The sequence below is a fragment of the Styela clava genome, chromosome 2 (genome assembly GCF_964204865.1).
Source record: "Styela clava chromosome 2, kaStyClav1.hap1.2, whole genome shotgun sequence".
Lineage (NCBI taxonomy): Eukaryota > Metazoa > Chordata > Ascidiacea > Stolidobranchia > Styelidae > Styela > Styela clava.
Window position 1 is genome coordinate 12,307,246 of NC_135251.1, and position 18,526 is coordinate 12,325,771.

Sequence of the window (18,526 nt, forward strand, 5' to 3'; positions counted from 1 at the left end):
GGGAAATTATTGTGAATATTATATTATATATTAAATCATAATATACAAATTCTAAAACCATATAATCGCATTCAAACACTGATACACGAAGAATAGGCTGCGCAACAACAACAACAGTTCCCAGTAGTCTCAATACTTTGAATAGCCCATAAAACTGTGGATTTTCTATAATAAGATCTCCATTATTTTTCGTGAATCATGAATGATGAATTATACAAATAAATATAATAATGAAGCATAACATATTCCGAAAAGAAGAATATAATTTTATAACTAGCAACGGATATTTAAAAAATATAACAAGTTAAAATAAGAATACGCAGCACGTGATGTTTAGTAGGAACACAAATCGAACTATTTACAGTTGAATTGTATTTCTTCATTATTTTCCGGTAACATTGCCTATTAAAGTTTGTTGACGGAATCAATCTCAAGGGGCCGTTCAGTTCATCAATGTCACAAATACAGAAAACACGATGTAAATTACGCTTGGTAATAATCTTGAGCAGCTGCACTACGCCAGGTAGTTTCCAATTTATTACTGATAGACTGAATGAAATGTACTGAGATCGAATTTGTTTTTGAGTAGTAATTTTATTGGTATATATATATGAATGAATGAATATATTGGCTTGTTGTGATGTTCACTATTTGGTCTTATTAAGCTTTGATACTTTGTCGATCGAAAATAACTATTCAAATATTCAAGTTCAGCTATGAATCATACTTATTTGCCCACTCGGGGAAGCAATCTTTTTATAAATTTATTCAACATATGCTTTATAATCAATATACGTGTTTTTGTCTTTTTTAAATTCCCCTCTATTATATCTTTCAGTTTTACGTCGTATCTAATCAGATTATACATGGAGGTTATTTTTCTTGTTTATTAGCAATAACAGCCGTAATTTTTGATAATATATTTGGTAATAAACTGAAATTTAGAAGTAACTACAATTTAATTATGTCAATTCAAGCAGCAATACGCCATGAAAAATATAGGAGAGTGTTGGAACTTAATAATGAATATCGACGAGTGTTTCACCGATTATACGATTAGCAAAAAGTATGTCTAATTTATACATGGCCCAGTATGGGCCTCATTAAACCTATTTTGGCCCTTTCTCAGCGTGAAATATTTTTAGATCAAGTTTAATTTGGGTTAAATTTGGATACAAGAGGATTATTTCGAGATACCGACTTTGAATACTAAAGAAAATGTATTTCAAGCAAGTTACAGTTAAATCTTGGTAATTTTTATTGTTATAATTGTAGGGCTTTTTATGAAACTAAATCTGACCGTTAGTCATACTGCTGGCACCAAAATAAATTATGCGCTCCCGCACGGCATATCCGTCTGTCATACGCCCAATTATTAAAGGCGTATGACGTTTATGATGTGAAAGGTGTTTGTTGTTTTTGCCCAGTTACAACATGGACTATAATCAATTATTCAAACGGTTATTACGATCGGACTACCTTAGTTTCGAAGAAACAGCGTGCTGGTAACATCATTATGTATTATTTCAATGTAATACAAACCTAATGTCGCCAGGTCTAAATTTAGTCAAGCGATTGCTTTTATTTTAATATCCAGTCCCGAGAATACTTTTCCCGCATTTGAAACTGATTTTTTACGCGGTCAAAATTTACCTCACGAAGATCTTTTTACTCAGAAATTCACAGAGCAAAGTATCTTTGCAGTTCGTTATGACCAGTGTTCCCTCTAAGGTGTGCGCACACGCATAGATTTACTGCGCACAGACGTATTTCAATGTAATGTAACAATGTGCTCGGTTGGCAGGTTGAGAAAGTTTGTTGTTGGCCCACTTATTACCCGGTTAGAACGCCAAAATTTCTTCATTGGTTTTTGCACAAATATTAGTCATTTCCAAAAAAGTGCGCACACACCAAAATTTCTGCGCACACATACTACAAAAAATTAGAAGAAACATTGGTTATGACTATTTTACTTTTCGACTTAAAACCAGTAGTTTTGCATTAGTTCAATGCACGCCACTGTATTATTATTCGAGCGCAAATTTCAAACTATATTGCTGTAGTTGAAATCTGTTTAAATACGTAGTATTTAAAACGCTGATCTGGAAACGAGTCCGGTATCGGACAGAGCTGGATTTTTTAGTTATTTACAGACATTTTTAGTCGAACACAATGACCTAATGACTGATGCTTGATATTACAAATATTACAATATAGCCCAGCGCTGGAGTTTTAAAATCTTGGGGTTGAAATTAGCATCCGGGAAGGATTCTGTGCAACTCTTAAGATATACTCTGTGCTGATTGCATACCCATCAAAAATTTAAATATACAAAAGCCGCTTTTATGTCCGAAGCCTTTTGAATAAAGGGTAATGTGAAAAACATGGCATATTATTTGTAACGGACCGTATCGCAAACGTGAGAATCCGTACACATGTTCTTAAACCAAAGCATTGTCAAAAAAACGAAGCACTATAAAAACAGGTCCAAATCGTACACCGAAAATCCATTTAAAATTGCTATAATTCTAATTTAGTTTATAAATGAAGAATGGAAAATCTTTTAATGTGATTAACTCAGAATCAAAAATGCATTAGACGTGGAAATTAAAAAAAAAATAGATTTAGCTGTGTGAAAGCATTTTTAGAGAAAAATGGAACATTAAGAAACAGTCAATTAACGATTCTAGAATTAATGTGTCTGCATTTTTATCGTCGTTTTGGTCATGTAACGAGACTAAGAAAAGTATCTTCCAAAAGCATTTTGAAAACAAATGAGAAAATTCAACGATTCGAGAGAAAAAGTGTCGACATGTTGGTTCCGTTCCAAACTAATTGCTTTGTAATGATAAGTGAGTGATTTCTTTAAAATTTACACGTATTTTTTCAAAATTACAAAATGTTGGTTCGTGGGTCATTGACATGATCTTCATACTCGCACGAAATGTATCCGATAACACCGTTTTAGAGCTTTGCTTAAGCGCCTGATCCAAGCGTCATGCTTACTTAATCCATAAATATATATACATTTTGTCGTGTCGTGGGAAAAAGGCAATTTGTTTCGGGACCGATTTCAAGGAAGCTTTTTAGCTCTCGTACATGCCTCTTATTCCAGTACAGATCGTTGGTTCGTTCCGGTGGACGAGCGATGGTTCGTTGTGTAACGAACTAATATTCTCTATTATTCCATTATTTCGCAATATCGCAAGGGGTACTTGGTAATGAACTTATTGAGCTTTTGTGGTAATGTGTTGTGTCCGGTAGGAAGTAGGTAGGCTATCCATTTTTTATTCTAAGAGAATTGCGATATTGTATCACCAATGCGGAAAATATAATAATCATTCAAGTATAATAGTAATACTAATTTGATTTCTAGTGAGATTGAAGAGGCAACCGTCGTTCTGAGGTCAGTTTGAAGACCATTGTCTACTCTATTCTGACAGGTCTATGTCCAAGCAAGAATAGTTACTCAAATATATTTATATATTATACTTACTATATACATACTAAAATCGATTTTCCGTCTCGAAAATACAGAATATCTTATCTTATATGATGTCTTAACGAACTCAGAGAGGTGCTGGAGCGATCAATAGTTTTCCACGCGTACTAAAATAATTTTGGTGATAATATGATCATCACCATCGTGGCTATGAGTTGTTTAGACTTTATAGCGTAGGCAACTTGACTACGTTCAAGTTCATGCATCTGAAAAAACACTGATGCTTGCCCCCCGAAAGATAAATATGTAAAATCCTATAATGTAAATGTTATAGCGTTAGCAACGAAATTTAATATCTCGAATCAAAGCTTAATGCCCAAAACCTTAGCAAGGGCTGTTATGAATATGTATGCTAAACCGGGGGTGAAAGTTTTAATATTACCTAATGTAATTGCTCTATATTGCGGTGGTATGATATTATAGTGCCTTTTGCATTATATAATTCTTGTTCAAAGTAGGAATACACGGCACGATTTTGTTCTGAATTACAGCCTTACTCAAAAATACCAGTAAGTTTACATTTCTCACTTATAAGTAAAGAGTAAATTCCTTTAAGTTTCATAGTTTCGATCCATCTTTTTTATTGCTTTATTTTTCAAAAAAGCTTTTGTCGTGGTATGAACAATATATTATATATGCCTCTATGTCAACATCTCCCCAAACGATACAAAAATAAATTGACGGCAGTAAAATCCCATTAGGTATGATACAACTTAGGTTAAAGACGTCAACAAATGTGAAATTGTTTTTATCGCTTATATGTTAAAGTTTAATTCCAATATTTCATTGATTGAACACTTTAAATAATTGTTCTGTTTGTACGAACAAATATTCAATCTGCTAATGCCAAGTTGATTGCAAATAATATACCAATGAGCTATTGATGTTCGGACTATATATGGGCTGGTGTCGATAGGTATATTTTGCACACTTTTTATTGTTTTCGAAGGAGAATCATCGAACGAAACCTGGGATAGTGAAGCCCAGTCACATAATTGCAATTTTATTTTTTAAATTAATTTAGAAGTCTACCATTCTATCTGTTCCATTTATTTATAAAATTGATAATCATTTCAGCACGATCGATACATAGAGAATAAAAATTTTACTTGTGCATTATCGTCGGGTCTTCGTCTCGAGATCGAAAAGTATAGTTACGGTAGTTCAGCAATAAAATATTTTTTTTATTGTGAATTCAGCATTCGTAAAGGTTTCTTATTACTAAATTATTTACTTATTATATATTGTTTTTTCCCCTTCTGGTTCACGGCGGAAAAGAAAAGAAAAATGAATTAACAGATGTATCTTGTATCACGAGTAATTATTCATGACGTCACATGTGCCTGCATTTGACGTATTGGCGTTAATGTGTGTACATCGTTAGCACCGCTACGGTGACGATGGCGATTTGATTGCTTTTACGAAACGTCGCGGTCAAATGCGGTTCTCCTACGCGGAACGCTTGGTCACATAATAGCCAGTGTCAAGTTTCTTCGCAATTTAGCCTCGGCCCATGACTGATATCTGAGTGTTGTTATATAATTTCATTGAATGTCCTTCTTCAACTCGCCGTTGGATTATTCGGTTCATATGAGGTCGTTAGGTTCAATAGCTTTCGCTCAATAAGCTTCTTAGCCCACGGGCCACTGTAGAAAACTGGTTGTTTTTGTTTTTGAAGACAATTAACAAATATTGATCTTCTCTTTTAATTATATTGGAGCGTAGCTATTTTGGAATACACGATTTCACAGCGGTGGGCAAACCACTGGATCGCAAGGGTTCATTATCATTGTCTGCGCATCATTTTAGCGACGAAATAGTCCTGAATTATGTTAGATACGGTGCTTGGATATATTCAGAATAGAAGGTCTTTGTGTAAGTAGTAACAGAAATTTGCAGAAACAGTGAATCTTTGGCACTCCAGAAGTGTGTGTACCAATATGGAGGTAACTAATTTTGTTCGCCTACTTTACATCAATTTGTGTAAAGGGACTGAAACTTATGGGCAGGGGGTATATTCACTTGGCTAACACAGACAGTCCCCGAACTCCCCGTAATAGAACTAAAATAAGGAAAATGGGAATAAAATTATGACATAAACCTAAACTGGTACACACACTACCGAATTTTTTAAAGCATTTATGTGTATGTCATAGTGAGTGAACTGAAAAGGAAGCGTAGTTGAAACGTAATTTAAAATGTGAAATACCAGAAAGCACTCACCGAACTGTTGACACCGCAGGTTAGGGCACAGGGTAAGCAATGGAAAACTGTGAAATTTCAGTTTTTTTTCAAAAATAGCAGTTCTTTAGGCGGTAGTGACAGCCTTATATTGCAAATATTGCAAAAATATTGCAAACAAAATGAATAGGAATCCATATATACAAAGATCAATGTCCATAAAGTCCCTTTACAATTTCAATTTGGTTATGAGATCAGTTCTCAATATATCTTAACCAGTTTGTTTTTTTTCAATCAGTAAATGTTTAAGTATTTTACTTCATTTAATACATCAGGGAGGGCCAAAACAATGTATGGTATCAATAAATTCCCTTTGCAATTTTCAAAAATAATAAGACTTGATGCAATATATAACGATGCAAAAAAATGCCGCATACTGCATATTTTCTATCAAATCGGTTCAATAAAAAAATATCATATTTGTTTCGTGTATAACTTCACTAGTTATTACCAAACGATGTGAAGTTCAGCGATGAAACAAGACCATTTAAAGGGGGTTAATTATTCAATAAATGCCTGGAAATGTCAATGTTAGAATGAGCTGCGATGATTCCGCTGGGATTTGCGATTACTCCGCATGTCATGTATATATCCTTGTATAAAGACTTACAAAATCTTGAATGCAATGCAGAATGCTATTTTCTATATTTTCGACGGGGAATGAACAGACGGGATAAGAGAAAAATGGTAACCAATAGTATACTGATATTGCAACACGCGTTCAACTTTACAGTTCCTCGTGACAGAGTGTTATTTTGTAAAAGATAGACTATTTAGCATAATTTTAATCAAACTGAGACATAGAAATTGTGTTACAAAGGTGGAATTCAGGGCTCTTTCTTCATTATAGTCTGAGCCATAGATTATTTTGAATTACTGAGGCCCGGGGGTCGGATTAGAAATATCCAAAGGTAGCAAAAACGTTGTCAAAATTTATAACTACGATTTGAGTGTATAAGTCGGATAAAAATTTTCTTCAATAAGGCATTTCGAGTTTTGGATATACAGTATAACAAAACCTCAAACGTAATTAATTTGCACTTTTATCGCGTGAACGCTTTACTAAACAAGCGCATTCTTGTATTTCTATCTCCAATACACGATTGTCAATTTCTGACAGTTCACTGTAAGATAGTTCATTGTAAGCTCAAATCCCAGAAGAACATATTTATATCTTGTCTGGAATACGAAATATTCATAGCCCTCCGATTTACTTTTTTTCAATACGCAGTTGACGTATCCATAGGCTTTAATATAAATTTTGAATGATGCATCTAATTTGTTTTTATTATTCTGAACAATCGTGTTTTTTTCCTGTCTCCCCCGCGCATTTCAGAGCTTAGTATCAAAATTCACCTCAGTGGAATTACTCATGGATTATTCTTACTCCAGAGTGTTGTTGTTAGAAATGTATTCCTCTATTTCTATCGAGTTACTGATCGTGGAAATGTATTACTTTGGCCTCTGAGGTTATAGATAATTCACCGTGTGTGCCCTGTTATTGAGGTCCGCCAAAAGTTTTTATTATCGTCAATATTATGCTTAATTGCGCTGGAACTAATTTTAAATTTTCATATATACTCACACAATAAAGTTAGCGATCGGCGATCTGTTGGCGCTGTGGCCTTATTACGCAAGTCTTCAAAACAACCTTCATATTGATTCAATATTGGAAGTTGCGCGGAGTAAACTTCTTTCGACACGTATTTAAGCCGTCTGCGAGTTCCGCGTACGACGGATTGCATCGCACGTTCCATATGGCGAACAGCGATGTGATTATAGATATATTTGTCTGTATGTTCTAATTAAACTTGTTCTTTGCGATGCTATTCACTATATTAGCATATTCGGAATAAGTTTGATAGTATATGGGCCTGGAATGCAGTGATACTAAATGCAGTGATTGGTTCGAAAATATAGGGATCAAAATAAGAAAATTAGTAATTTTTGCATTAGTAGCGGTGATCCAAATATAGTTGCGTATATCGACAGAATGCAATTAGTTGTGGCCTTGGCTTAAGCTTTGAATTGAATGTATTCATGAAGATGTTTGTTGCGTATAGATTGTCCCGACTTACTAAACTGCTTTCGGCATATTTTTACGAGATGCTACGCGCAGCTGATCCGCATAGAAGATTTAATCACACCGCCACTATAGTGGAGCTACAGGGTTTTTATTTACCGTTCGCTTCGGCAATCTGCATTTATCCGAAAAATAGTAATCATTCAGTTAGGGTAAGGAATACAGATTTGTTTTTCTCAAATCTCACATTTTTGCAGTAGTGGCGGGGCTTACTACGGAAGATCCGAATCAACTGTTATATGCGCAGTTTGGGTTTGGTCTGCTTGAAAAAGAATTTATTCCATCGAGTCCAAACAACTAATGAAGCGTGATTTACGCCTAACAGAATCTCCGTTCATGATAAGATATTTCCTACAAATCGAGTGTAAAAAAATCTCACATTAGATTGCGTTCGGCTAGTTCAGCCCGCCTACATACTCCGCTATTTTTAATGTGTTCGCAATTGTATTATCGAGAAAAGTGATTTATACTTTATTTAAAGGTTTGAAGCAGTATTATGAATATACATGTGCGCACACCTACTCTTTATAGAAAGCAGACCCCATTAGACATTGCAGAAACAAAATAGTTCCATCGTCCTATTGGTATTTGCATATCTGCATTGCATTGCATATTGGTACTTGATATGGAAAAAGACGTGGCAACTTAAAAAAACGCGCATCTTGCTGATTGCAATTTTCGAGCTGCGATACCTAATGGTACCAGAAAGCCAGCAATTTTGAATGAGGATAATCCGATCGATACAAAACTATATCTCCGGTGCAAATTACTTTATAATGAAGATGGAATATTCGTCTGGTGTTTACCGGTAAATATGCCAAGTATAATATTGTCATTACCTATCCATCGAAATTATACGGCCAAAAACGGTTATGAGCAGAACACGCCATTGACCGCGGATATAACTTCGTAAAAATGATCCACCAATAACAAAATCACAATCAATCGTTACAGGTATATGAGGGTTAATTTGCTGTTGGATTAAAACAGCATCCTGCCCATGTTATGAGAAACATTTTATCGATCCCTCTCTGTTTTGCCTTGTCAGCTACCTGCATAATAACGAGACACTGACGGGAATGTAATTCTAAAATTAAATTGAAAATACCTGTCTGTTTTTTTCCATAGGATAATTAAAGGGGTAATACCATATTTATTATTCGTTTTTGGCAATTCAGTCCACTCGTAATCCTCTCTGATCGCATATGACTTATTATTTTCATGCGGCGTAAACATAAACACCGTCATTACCGTGTGGGTAATTATAATGCTCTCAGCGTAAAAAGATATCGTCAATGCAGGCAGTAAAGGCAATTGAAGCAATTAGTTCAATTGTCACGGAGCAGTAAATCTGATTGATACTGTTGAACAGCCAACACGGCATTATATATGCAAATATATGCAACAGCGAAAAGGTTCAGATGGCAATATGAGTAGATATATGAAAAGATTGTGTGTTTTAATATATCGCAGTTTCTGATAGATATAAACGAGCGAGCTTATAAAACGAGATTTATCGTTTTGGCATTTTATACTTCTCTAAGCAGATGTCATTAGTGGGTTTCTAACTTATTAGAGTTTCGTCTATTATTTCACAGCGAAACGTCAAACGTAATTTTAAATTCCAATTTGGGGTTAAGAATATGATATCTATATACAGGAAAAGACTCCAAAAGGAGAAAGTTTTAAAGCACACTCGAGTCTATATAAGTGTATGATATTGATGATATTGTAGGTAAATATACAAGCACCCACTCAAAAAGGTAATCAACCAAAAGACCATTTAGTAGGCTATCTCAAGGTCCTTGGCTTCGCTTTAACGGCCATAAATGCCATTAAGATTTTTTAATTATTTCAGGTCGCTACGGAAATAGCTTTTTGCTCTTGGGTTAACCCAGTACAAATTCGTGAAATTTATGAGACTCCACCATCGTGGCGAAAAGGAATTTTGTTCTTACCAAGCGAGCAAGAGTGCACTCACGCGCATTTTATGGGATGTCATTTTAATAAATGACCGCGCCGCCTTTTATCAGCGTATTTCGCCGGAGGAAGTGCAAATGTCGTTTGCCATACGTACGGAATTACACATATTGCACAGCGGTAATGCTCTTAGAGTTTTCGCTTCACTAGAGATATATTATAATATTGATTAAAACTTTGATTAATAAGAAAGAGTACTCGGTTAGACAGAAGGGAACTAGCCGGTCTTGGATATGTAATTGTAAGGTTTTTGATTTTATATTTTATGAATGCCAAAAACGTGCAAGTCTTTAGATTCAGATGTTATTATGAGCAGAAGTCCCTACAGAACTTGCAAGCTGGCAGCATAACAGACTTTTTTCAGCGATTTTAAATATATTAACAAAAAATTCCAGTTGTCATTTTATCAGTTGCGGTTGAGATAATAAATTTGCAACAAAGATAGAAGGCTAATCATCCGAATTGAAATATTTGCCATTTTCAGGCATTGTGAGGTATATAAAAACCTGAGTCTCGTTAAGTTAAATTTAATATTCAAAACTTCAGCTTAGTATCTAAGTAATTGTCAGATCGTTTTGTCAGGCGGATTTGACCTATTTGTGTTTATTTGAATTCAGATCTTCCAATCAATTACAGTATGTTGATATTTGTGTTGTCTGGGGGGAATTGAATGCTTGAATAAACTAAATAATTACATAATTTTAATTCAATATCTTGCGCAACGTAATATGATTATTGCTCTCGGTTGATGAGATGGAAGTAAATCTGTAATAATTTTGAATTTAAATCGTTATGGTTGCAAATGAAATTATTAGCTAGCAGACCACGCAAAAAGTGCTCGGTTCATTGAACTTTTTCGGAGATAAGCATGAAAAGGTTGAACATTTTTTTCAGTTGGAGTTGTGCGACTAACTTACCTTTCCTTGCTGTATGCCCTTTCACCAGCGGATCTGTATAGGTATATAAGGCAAGAAAGCTGTAGCAAGTATAAGAGCTGATTCAAGAGTCTTGCTGCACACAAACACAAATGTATTTCAGAAGCGCCGAGGTCAGACTTCTTCAGGCAAGCTTATTTCAACTAGGAAATATATTACAGAAATAGAACATTTCAAATACAGAAAACAAAAATACATTTGTGTTAGTGTGCAACAAAACTGATAGAATAAATAGAATAAATTTATTCTTCTTTTGCTCTTAATTTTCTGTATCAACTGAGCTTTCACTCATTTTATTTTTTTATGTTAGTGTATGTACCCCGTACTCGTCTTCAGTTTCGTATAGTGAGATTAAGATTTGCCTTCGTGAAATAACGTCACAAACAATAATGTAGAATATATCCAAAGAATGAGTATTGTATTGCTACGTTTGTCAAGTACTTGGGACTTGTGCACACAGATAAGGACACGTTGATATCATTATAAGGGCACTTGAAACAAAGTTAATGTATTTTGTGTGACTGGTTGATCATATATTTCTGTGCCGTTATGTAAAAAAAAAGTAGACTTTTACGTTGATAGAATTGAGGTATGCCGGTTTGCAGTCATATGTAACATTGCATGAAATATTATCCCTTCATCAGCTTTACTTTTGAGTTAGTTTTTTTGTTGATGAGGCTTTGCTTGAGCCATCATTTTGTACTCAAGGTAGCTAGGTTTACATATATGAGATTAGTATTTCCGTTAATGTCTATATACAGCGTCCCGTCGTGTATTATCAGAAATTATTGTATCCCAATATTGAATATTTGGATAAATATTATATTATTCGAGTGTTTGTGAACAATCCATATCGAAATATCAAATATGATAAACAAACAAGATATGAAGACAAAACAAACGTAGTATGAGCGATAAGCGAAATCTAAATTAAATAAACAGATTTTTCAAATAGCTTAACAGGGTTGCCATATTACGTTCAGATTAATATTAGAATTTTGTGATGGATATTATGAACTACCATGTTTCCACGAAAATAAGACCTACGCTGAATTTTATTATTAATATAAGCCCTCCCCTTAAAATAGAACCTAGTCGATAGCGCGAAATTCGTTTTTGACTCAGTCGATAGCAAGAAATTTCTTCTACACGTTTTAAATGATTAATATTCTTTGTTCAGCAGTTATTTTAAATAAAAACGTGGTATTTATTAGTAAATGGATATAGGTTTTCATATTTTGTATATTGGAATAAAAATCACTACTCTGTAATTTTGTTTTTAATAAATGAAAATAAAAGACATCCCCCGAAAATAAGCCCTAGCGTTATTTTTCGGAAGAAATTTGAAATAAGACACAGTCTTATTTTAAGGCGAACACGGTATGTCTCTGGATCATTCTTGAGTCAGAATATCAGTTTTGGTAAAAACATACCCAATACTACTTCCTACTGGAACACTTTAGGTCAGATCGGATGTTTCGATATTGACGTATTGATTTGAAAACCAATTAAACTATGTGACGCCGATGGCCAAGCGTAACCTTTCAATCGATATTTTCTAATGATCTGGATTCATCCTTTTAATTTTAATGAGAGGAATGTGATTCATTGTTGTAGAAATTGATTTCAATTGACTTTTAATTACGCATAAATCATTGAGTACTTTTTATTCCTAAGTAAACAATTTGTTTGGCTGCCAATTCAGTGCCCTGCGTGGGTAATCAACTTTCGCGAATCAGTTTAGGAATTTCTTGAAATGAAACAGTGCAGGAAATTTTTCGGTACTCCCGTATAGTGTGTGTACCAGGTTAAGGTTAGGCCATAATTTTATTCCGATTTTCCTTATTTTAGCTTTATTACGAGTTCAGGGACTGTCTGTGCTTACCAAGTGAATATACTCATAAGCTTCAGTTCCTTTACACAACTTGATGTAAAGTAGGTGAACAAAATTAGTTACCTCCATATTGGTACAGACACTTCTGGAGCTCCAATTTTTTTGTCCGCGAGTTGATCAGTTATTAATTGAATGCTACCTATTACTAAGCCTTATTGTAGTGAGTTTTGGACTCACTATTGTATGAAAAAAACGATTCAACAATTTGTTTCAATATTTTAATGATAAAATTGCTGAACTTTTCGCAACGTTGTGTTGCTTTACCTCAATAATATTTTGAACTTCCGTGAACAAATATCTGGGAGTTTGAAAAAATAACATATTTGTCTCTACTTTTGGATTCATATTTAGGATTTTTGTGATCTGTGGTCGAGCGATTGAAACAATATTTTGATCTGTCTTCATACTCAATTAAAATTCAATTCCTTTCCAGTCAAAAACAAATCTTACAATTGAGAGATTTTATTTGCCGAACCGACGTGATGAACGTGGCCATACTTTATCGGAAAATAAATCTAAAATCTGTGTATTCTTCAATTCAATTTCTTTTCGATATGTCTAAATTGTTTTTATTTCAATTTAGTTTGTAGAATGCGATATATATTGATAAAAACTATATAGAAACCGTTTTAAACCCGTAGCCGAGACATCAAAAGTGGAAGATGGAGACGACGACAGTAGAAACCACGTCCAGCTATCTTCCATCTACCGGTACAACCGAGGGAATGGCCTATACCGCTATCGCTGGAGTATTTATTGCCATTTTTATCGTTGCCATCATAGGAAACTCGGTTGTAATTTACGTTCTTTTCCGCCAAAGAAGGACATGGAACGTAACAATAACATATCTATTCAATCTAGCTATTGCTGATGCCATATTTGCTTGTACAATGCCATTATGGGCCCAAACGTACCTAAACCGCATGGAATGGAATTTTGGTGTTGCAGCATGCAAAATTGTCGCTATTGTCACAAGCGTCAATATGTATGCTAGTATATTTTTCCTAACAGCCATGAGTGTAGACAGGTGGATAGCAGTTGTGCATGCAACTACAATAAATACTGTCCGAAATTCTGTTATGGCAAGATCAGTGTGTCTGGTCGTGTGGACGTCGGCCATATTGTTTTCAATTCCACGCATGATTTACCAGATTGTCAAAGAGTATTCCAGGAATGAAGTTTCTTCAAATATGACCGCAAATGCTTTGGAAAATGTTAGTGCTAGCTGGCAAACTACAGTAGAACCGGAGAACAACCCGAACAGCATGTTCGTCTGTATGTTCTTCGTGCCAGTCAGCGGCCACAAAAAATTTGTGATGGGAATGCTTGAACTCATCGAAGCCTGTGTTGGGTTTCTGATTCCCATGATTGTCATATGTGTTTGCTACTTACGCATTGTGCGTACGGTACGTATGAAACTCATAAGCAAACGTGTTCGCAAAGAACGCGTTGCCGTGTTAGCAGCGTTAGTGGTAACTGCATTTTTCGTCTGCTGGTTACCGAAACAGATGATGTTTGCATATTCCGCAATTTCAGGATGGTGGGATTGGTTTCCTTTCAACGAATCTTTTTACAATGCAGTTTATCCATTCTTCGTGTGTCTTGCGTACGCAAACAGTTGCGTCAACCCAATTGTTTACGCATTTACAACAACAAACTTCAAAAATAACGTAAAAGAAGTGTGCGGGTCAAACTTAGCTGCCTGTAAGGATACACGTGCGTACAAAATGACTCTAGCACGTGATGACAATCGGTCTCCACTCACCCCTAATAAAGCGTGTAGCAGCGACACCAAGAAAGTAGCTGGGACAACATCAACGAATGAGAATGGAAATGGCAATAAACATAAAGAAGGCATTCATGAACTCAGCAGTAGTGAAGATATTTACGAGCCCTTTCACCCAGCAGGCAGAAATGCCAGAGAAGCAGAAAGAGTCGGAATCAATGGGCCACCGGAGTGTCGTCACCTGGCAATCGATGATACAACTTCCGGCGTTTATTACGAATATTTCTCGTCGCCTCCAGTGTTACAAACAGCGCCTGAAGAAAGGCGACTCAACTTTACGACAAGGGCAGACATAATAAATCACAATGACAATGATAAGACTCATCATGAATGGGAGCCTCTCAGAGGCATCGAAGCGAAATCAGCCGAAGTAAGAGAATGAAAGATGAATTTCTTCACCTATTGACCACTGTGCATTGTTAGGAGGTCTCAGAATGAGACGAGCTATCTTTCCTTTATCAGGTTGACTAAAAAGCACTCAATTATAGCAATAGACGGAATATAAAGAAAGAAACCATGATAATATAGTTCCTGCCGTGTGTGAAGTAGAGATAGACCGCGTTTTGGAGGTACACGTTACCAATCACCCATCTTTGATTAGGTATAAAAATAATTATTCCGTGATATGAAAATTGGAATTTTCAAGAGTCAACAACATACTGAAATATGGATTAAAACAACACTGTATTGACAGGAAACATAGTAATACATGTATAAATACATCATTCAAAAATGTTGCCCATGAAACAATGGGGATAGATAGGCTGATAACCACCCAACATTTCACTTCTACGTTTGCTCTCTAATGCAACCAACATAGCTTTTAGTGCGACCGACTGATTTAGTGCTTGTTTTTTATATCTCCCGTGTACAATAAATTCCTTGGTCCTTGTGAAATATATTATTTATGACTTTGTATATGTAAACTTTCAATTTCATCAATACAATCAATAAAGAGCTGTTGAAACGTTGATAAATTGTTTTATAACAGCAACAGAAAATAGTCTATATCGTTACTCGCGCAACAGTTTTTCGATAATATGACGTCATAATTATTGTTTTTGACCCAAATCGATATAAATCTTGTATAGCACAGATTTTATTTTGTACGTATATAAAAAATTATAAAATACAATATATGTATCATTTCATAGTCCGATATCCAACAACGAGCATGTTTTATGTGACGTTAATATCCGTATAAGCCATGCAGGAAATTCAGCTATTCCTTTTCTACAACAGTCATTTTTTACTTTTAATATGGGTCGTATGGGTAGTACTATGCTAATTATTTGTAATTCTGGCAAATGATTTTCTGTACAACAGTCTAAATTTTTCAATGTGATAAATGACCTTTTATAAACTTTTTGTTCCTTTTTAAACATTTTGGACGAGTTTCAATAATAAAATACAAAATTGCTGCTTACATTTTACCATTTATGTTTTGAAAACTTATGGAGGGGAAAATTGTGAAAAATATTCATGTAGTATTCACGTGCTTTTTTCATACCGTGTTACAACGAAAACAAGACCTAGCCTAAATTTAAAAAATGATTTTAATATAAGCCCTCCCCTTAAAATAGGACCTAGTCGATAACTAGAAATCTCTCTTACACGTTTTAAATGATTAATAATCTATGTTCAGTAGTTATTTTAAATAAAAACGTGTTATTTATAAGTAAATGGATATCGGTTTTCATATTTTGTATATTCGAAAATCTCGTAATTCTCTACTTTGTAATTTTATTTTTGATAAATGAAAATAAATGACATATCGACAAAAATTAGCCCTAGTGCTATTTTTCGAAAGAAATTTGATATAAGTCCCAGTCTTATTCTCGGGGAAACACGGTATATTATTTCTGGCTTTATTTTCAATTTTTATAGCAAATCGCAAGCAGCTGCTTCCTAATGTAAAATCTAATATGATTTTCTATCATAAAATAATCTGTATTGATCGCAATGTTATTAGTCATAAGCCTCCTTCTTGATAAATGTTCTCTACCTGATATAAAGTGCAAGCACTGCCTTGGTTAACGATGTTTATTTCTAGGAGACTTAACGTTACACCAAGCTATGGAATATCATTTCTCGAAACCCATTTGATTATATTTGTTGACTCCATCCGATTTGTGGAGTATGTTATATTTCGACTTAAGAAACATTTAAAATTCTGTACGGACACGTTTAAATTAATGTAGTTTTTGCATCGGAGTTTTAGGTTTTTACTGAAGACCTTAATATAAGCTTGCAAATTATTAGTATATACTTGATTGCGACTGGAATTTTTTTAAATATGTTTATTTGTTTCTGTGTGCCAGTGGTACATTTTTTCCGGCCATAATTTTTGTTATAGGGATAAAACAATATTCTATGCTATTTTTGTATGTCTTGTCTTTTTGCTTTTAATAAATTTACACAAATTCACCATGATGCGTTTGTCTTACGAAAGCTCAAAATCAACAGTGAACCTAATATATGCAACGCGATTGTCAATTCGAAAAATGTTCGCATATACTCAATGACAGCCGACGGTACTCGAACATAAAATATAGTCACGAGAATTTGGAATTATAGTATTTCATTTTTCGATTAAATGACAGTATTCACGGAACTTTAATAAAAGTAATAATGTATGATATAGTCATGACTATTAAATATTCTCCTATTACTATTGACAATATTTTTTCAATATTGACAAGTTGTCCTATTCTCAAACAAATGTCCCACAATTACATTTGTATTTCGTGCACGACAAATGGCATCCGATAATAATGTGTACACTACACTCAAGATATATCTAATATTTGTAATTTTTTTGTGTTGATTTTCTAATGTTATTGATTTTTGTCCCATAAATAACATTTTAGGGACAACATTTTGGCATATCTTCGACACAAATTACAATTTATTGGACAAATCAAGCTTTGTCTGTGTTCACCAAACTGTGACACGTGGTCGCTAGATTATTCTTTCGTATTAGGAATGTGGTTACAGGTAAGATGAATCTGCCAGATTTCTCAATGAATGATAGTCCGCGTAAATCCGCCATAATCGAGGGAGGTCTATCACAAATTACCTAATGATGCTTCCCTTCTGGATACTTGATTTATACTATAGGCTGTTGCCTTAAAGTTTCTGTATAATCTAGGCTTACCCGCTATAACTGAGCTAAACGGAAGTTTTTTATTGTTCCCTTCCAGATGCGATACAACTTTTTGATGTATACGAAAAAAATTAAAAATAATTTGAAAATCTAGAAGTAAATAGTGAATATATCGCCATATTTGTGTTTGACAAATCTCTTCGTTCAATATACTGGATCGCGGAAATGTGTTTTGCTCATTATAACACGTAAATCAATGCTACTGATACCATTATATGTTTGAAAAATAGGTACTCCCGTAGTATGTGTACCAGGTTAGGGTTAGGCCATAATTTTAATCCCATTTTCCTTATTTTAGTTCTATTACGAGTTCGAGGACTGTCTGTGTTAGCCAAGTGAATATACTTCCTGCCATAGGTTTCAGTCCCTTTACACAACTTGATGTAAAATAGGCGAACCAAGTTAGTTACCTCCATATTGGTACAGATACTTCTGGAGCGCCAAAAATATGATGCATAAAAGGTCTTGAATTCGCCATTGATTGCTTGTGCACGTAGTTTATTGTCCAGAATTTCACTTTCGACAGAGTCAAGGTTAAATCGAATGATATTGGAAGCAATCTCGTAAACAAATTTTATTGTTACATAAATTATTCAACATGCAAAATTAACTAAATGTAAATCCATTTCAACTCTTTCTCAGCCATGTGCAGGGATAGTATTTGCCAAACCATAATTACATGTGGCACATGCTTGTTAGATCATACAAATGAAAAATGTCTTCTAACATACATGGTCTTTGGTCTAATTAGCTCCAAAATATAAACGAATTTTCCGCGTCGCAAAACGAGTGCCATTGAGTCATGAATAAATTAGGAAACTCCTGGATTTGACCGCTGTGTTGTCGATGTCGTGATGATTTTGGGTCAAATGAACTTTCATATCTGATAACATAACTGCATTAGCCTGACATGTTTGAATAAAATGTTTTGAGAAAAGT

The 18,526-nt window shown here is 34.5% G+C and overlaps 1 protein-coding gene across 1 annotated transcript; it reads left to right on the forward strand.

Moving 5' to 3' along the window:
* The first annotated feature begins 12,142 nt into the window (after window positions 1-12,142).
* Window positions 12,143-16,854, forward strand: LOC120335538 (type-1 angiotensin II receptor A-like). Its single transcript, XM_039403064.2, has one exon. It carries the CDS (start codon window positions 13,298-13,300, stop codon window positions 14,801-14,803), a length of 1,506 nt encoding a protein of 501 aa, XP_039258998.2. The 5' UTR covers window positions 12,143-13,297; the 3' UTR covers window positions 14,804-16,854.
* The last annotated feature ends 1,672 nt before the right edge of the window (window positions 16,855-18,526 follow it).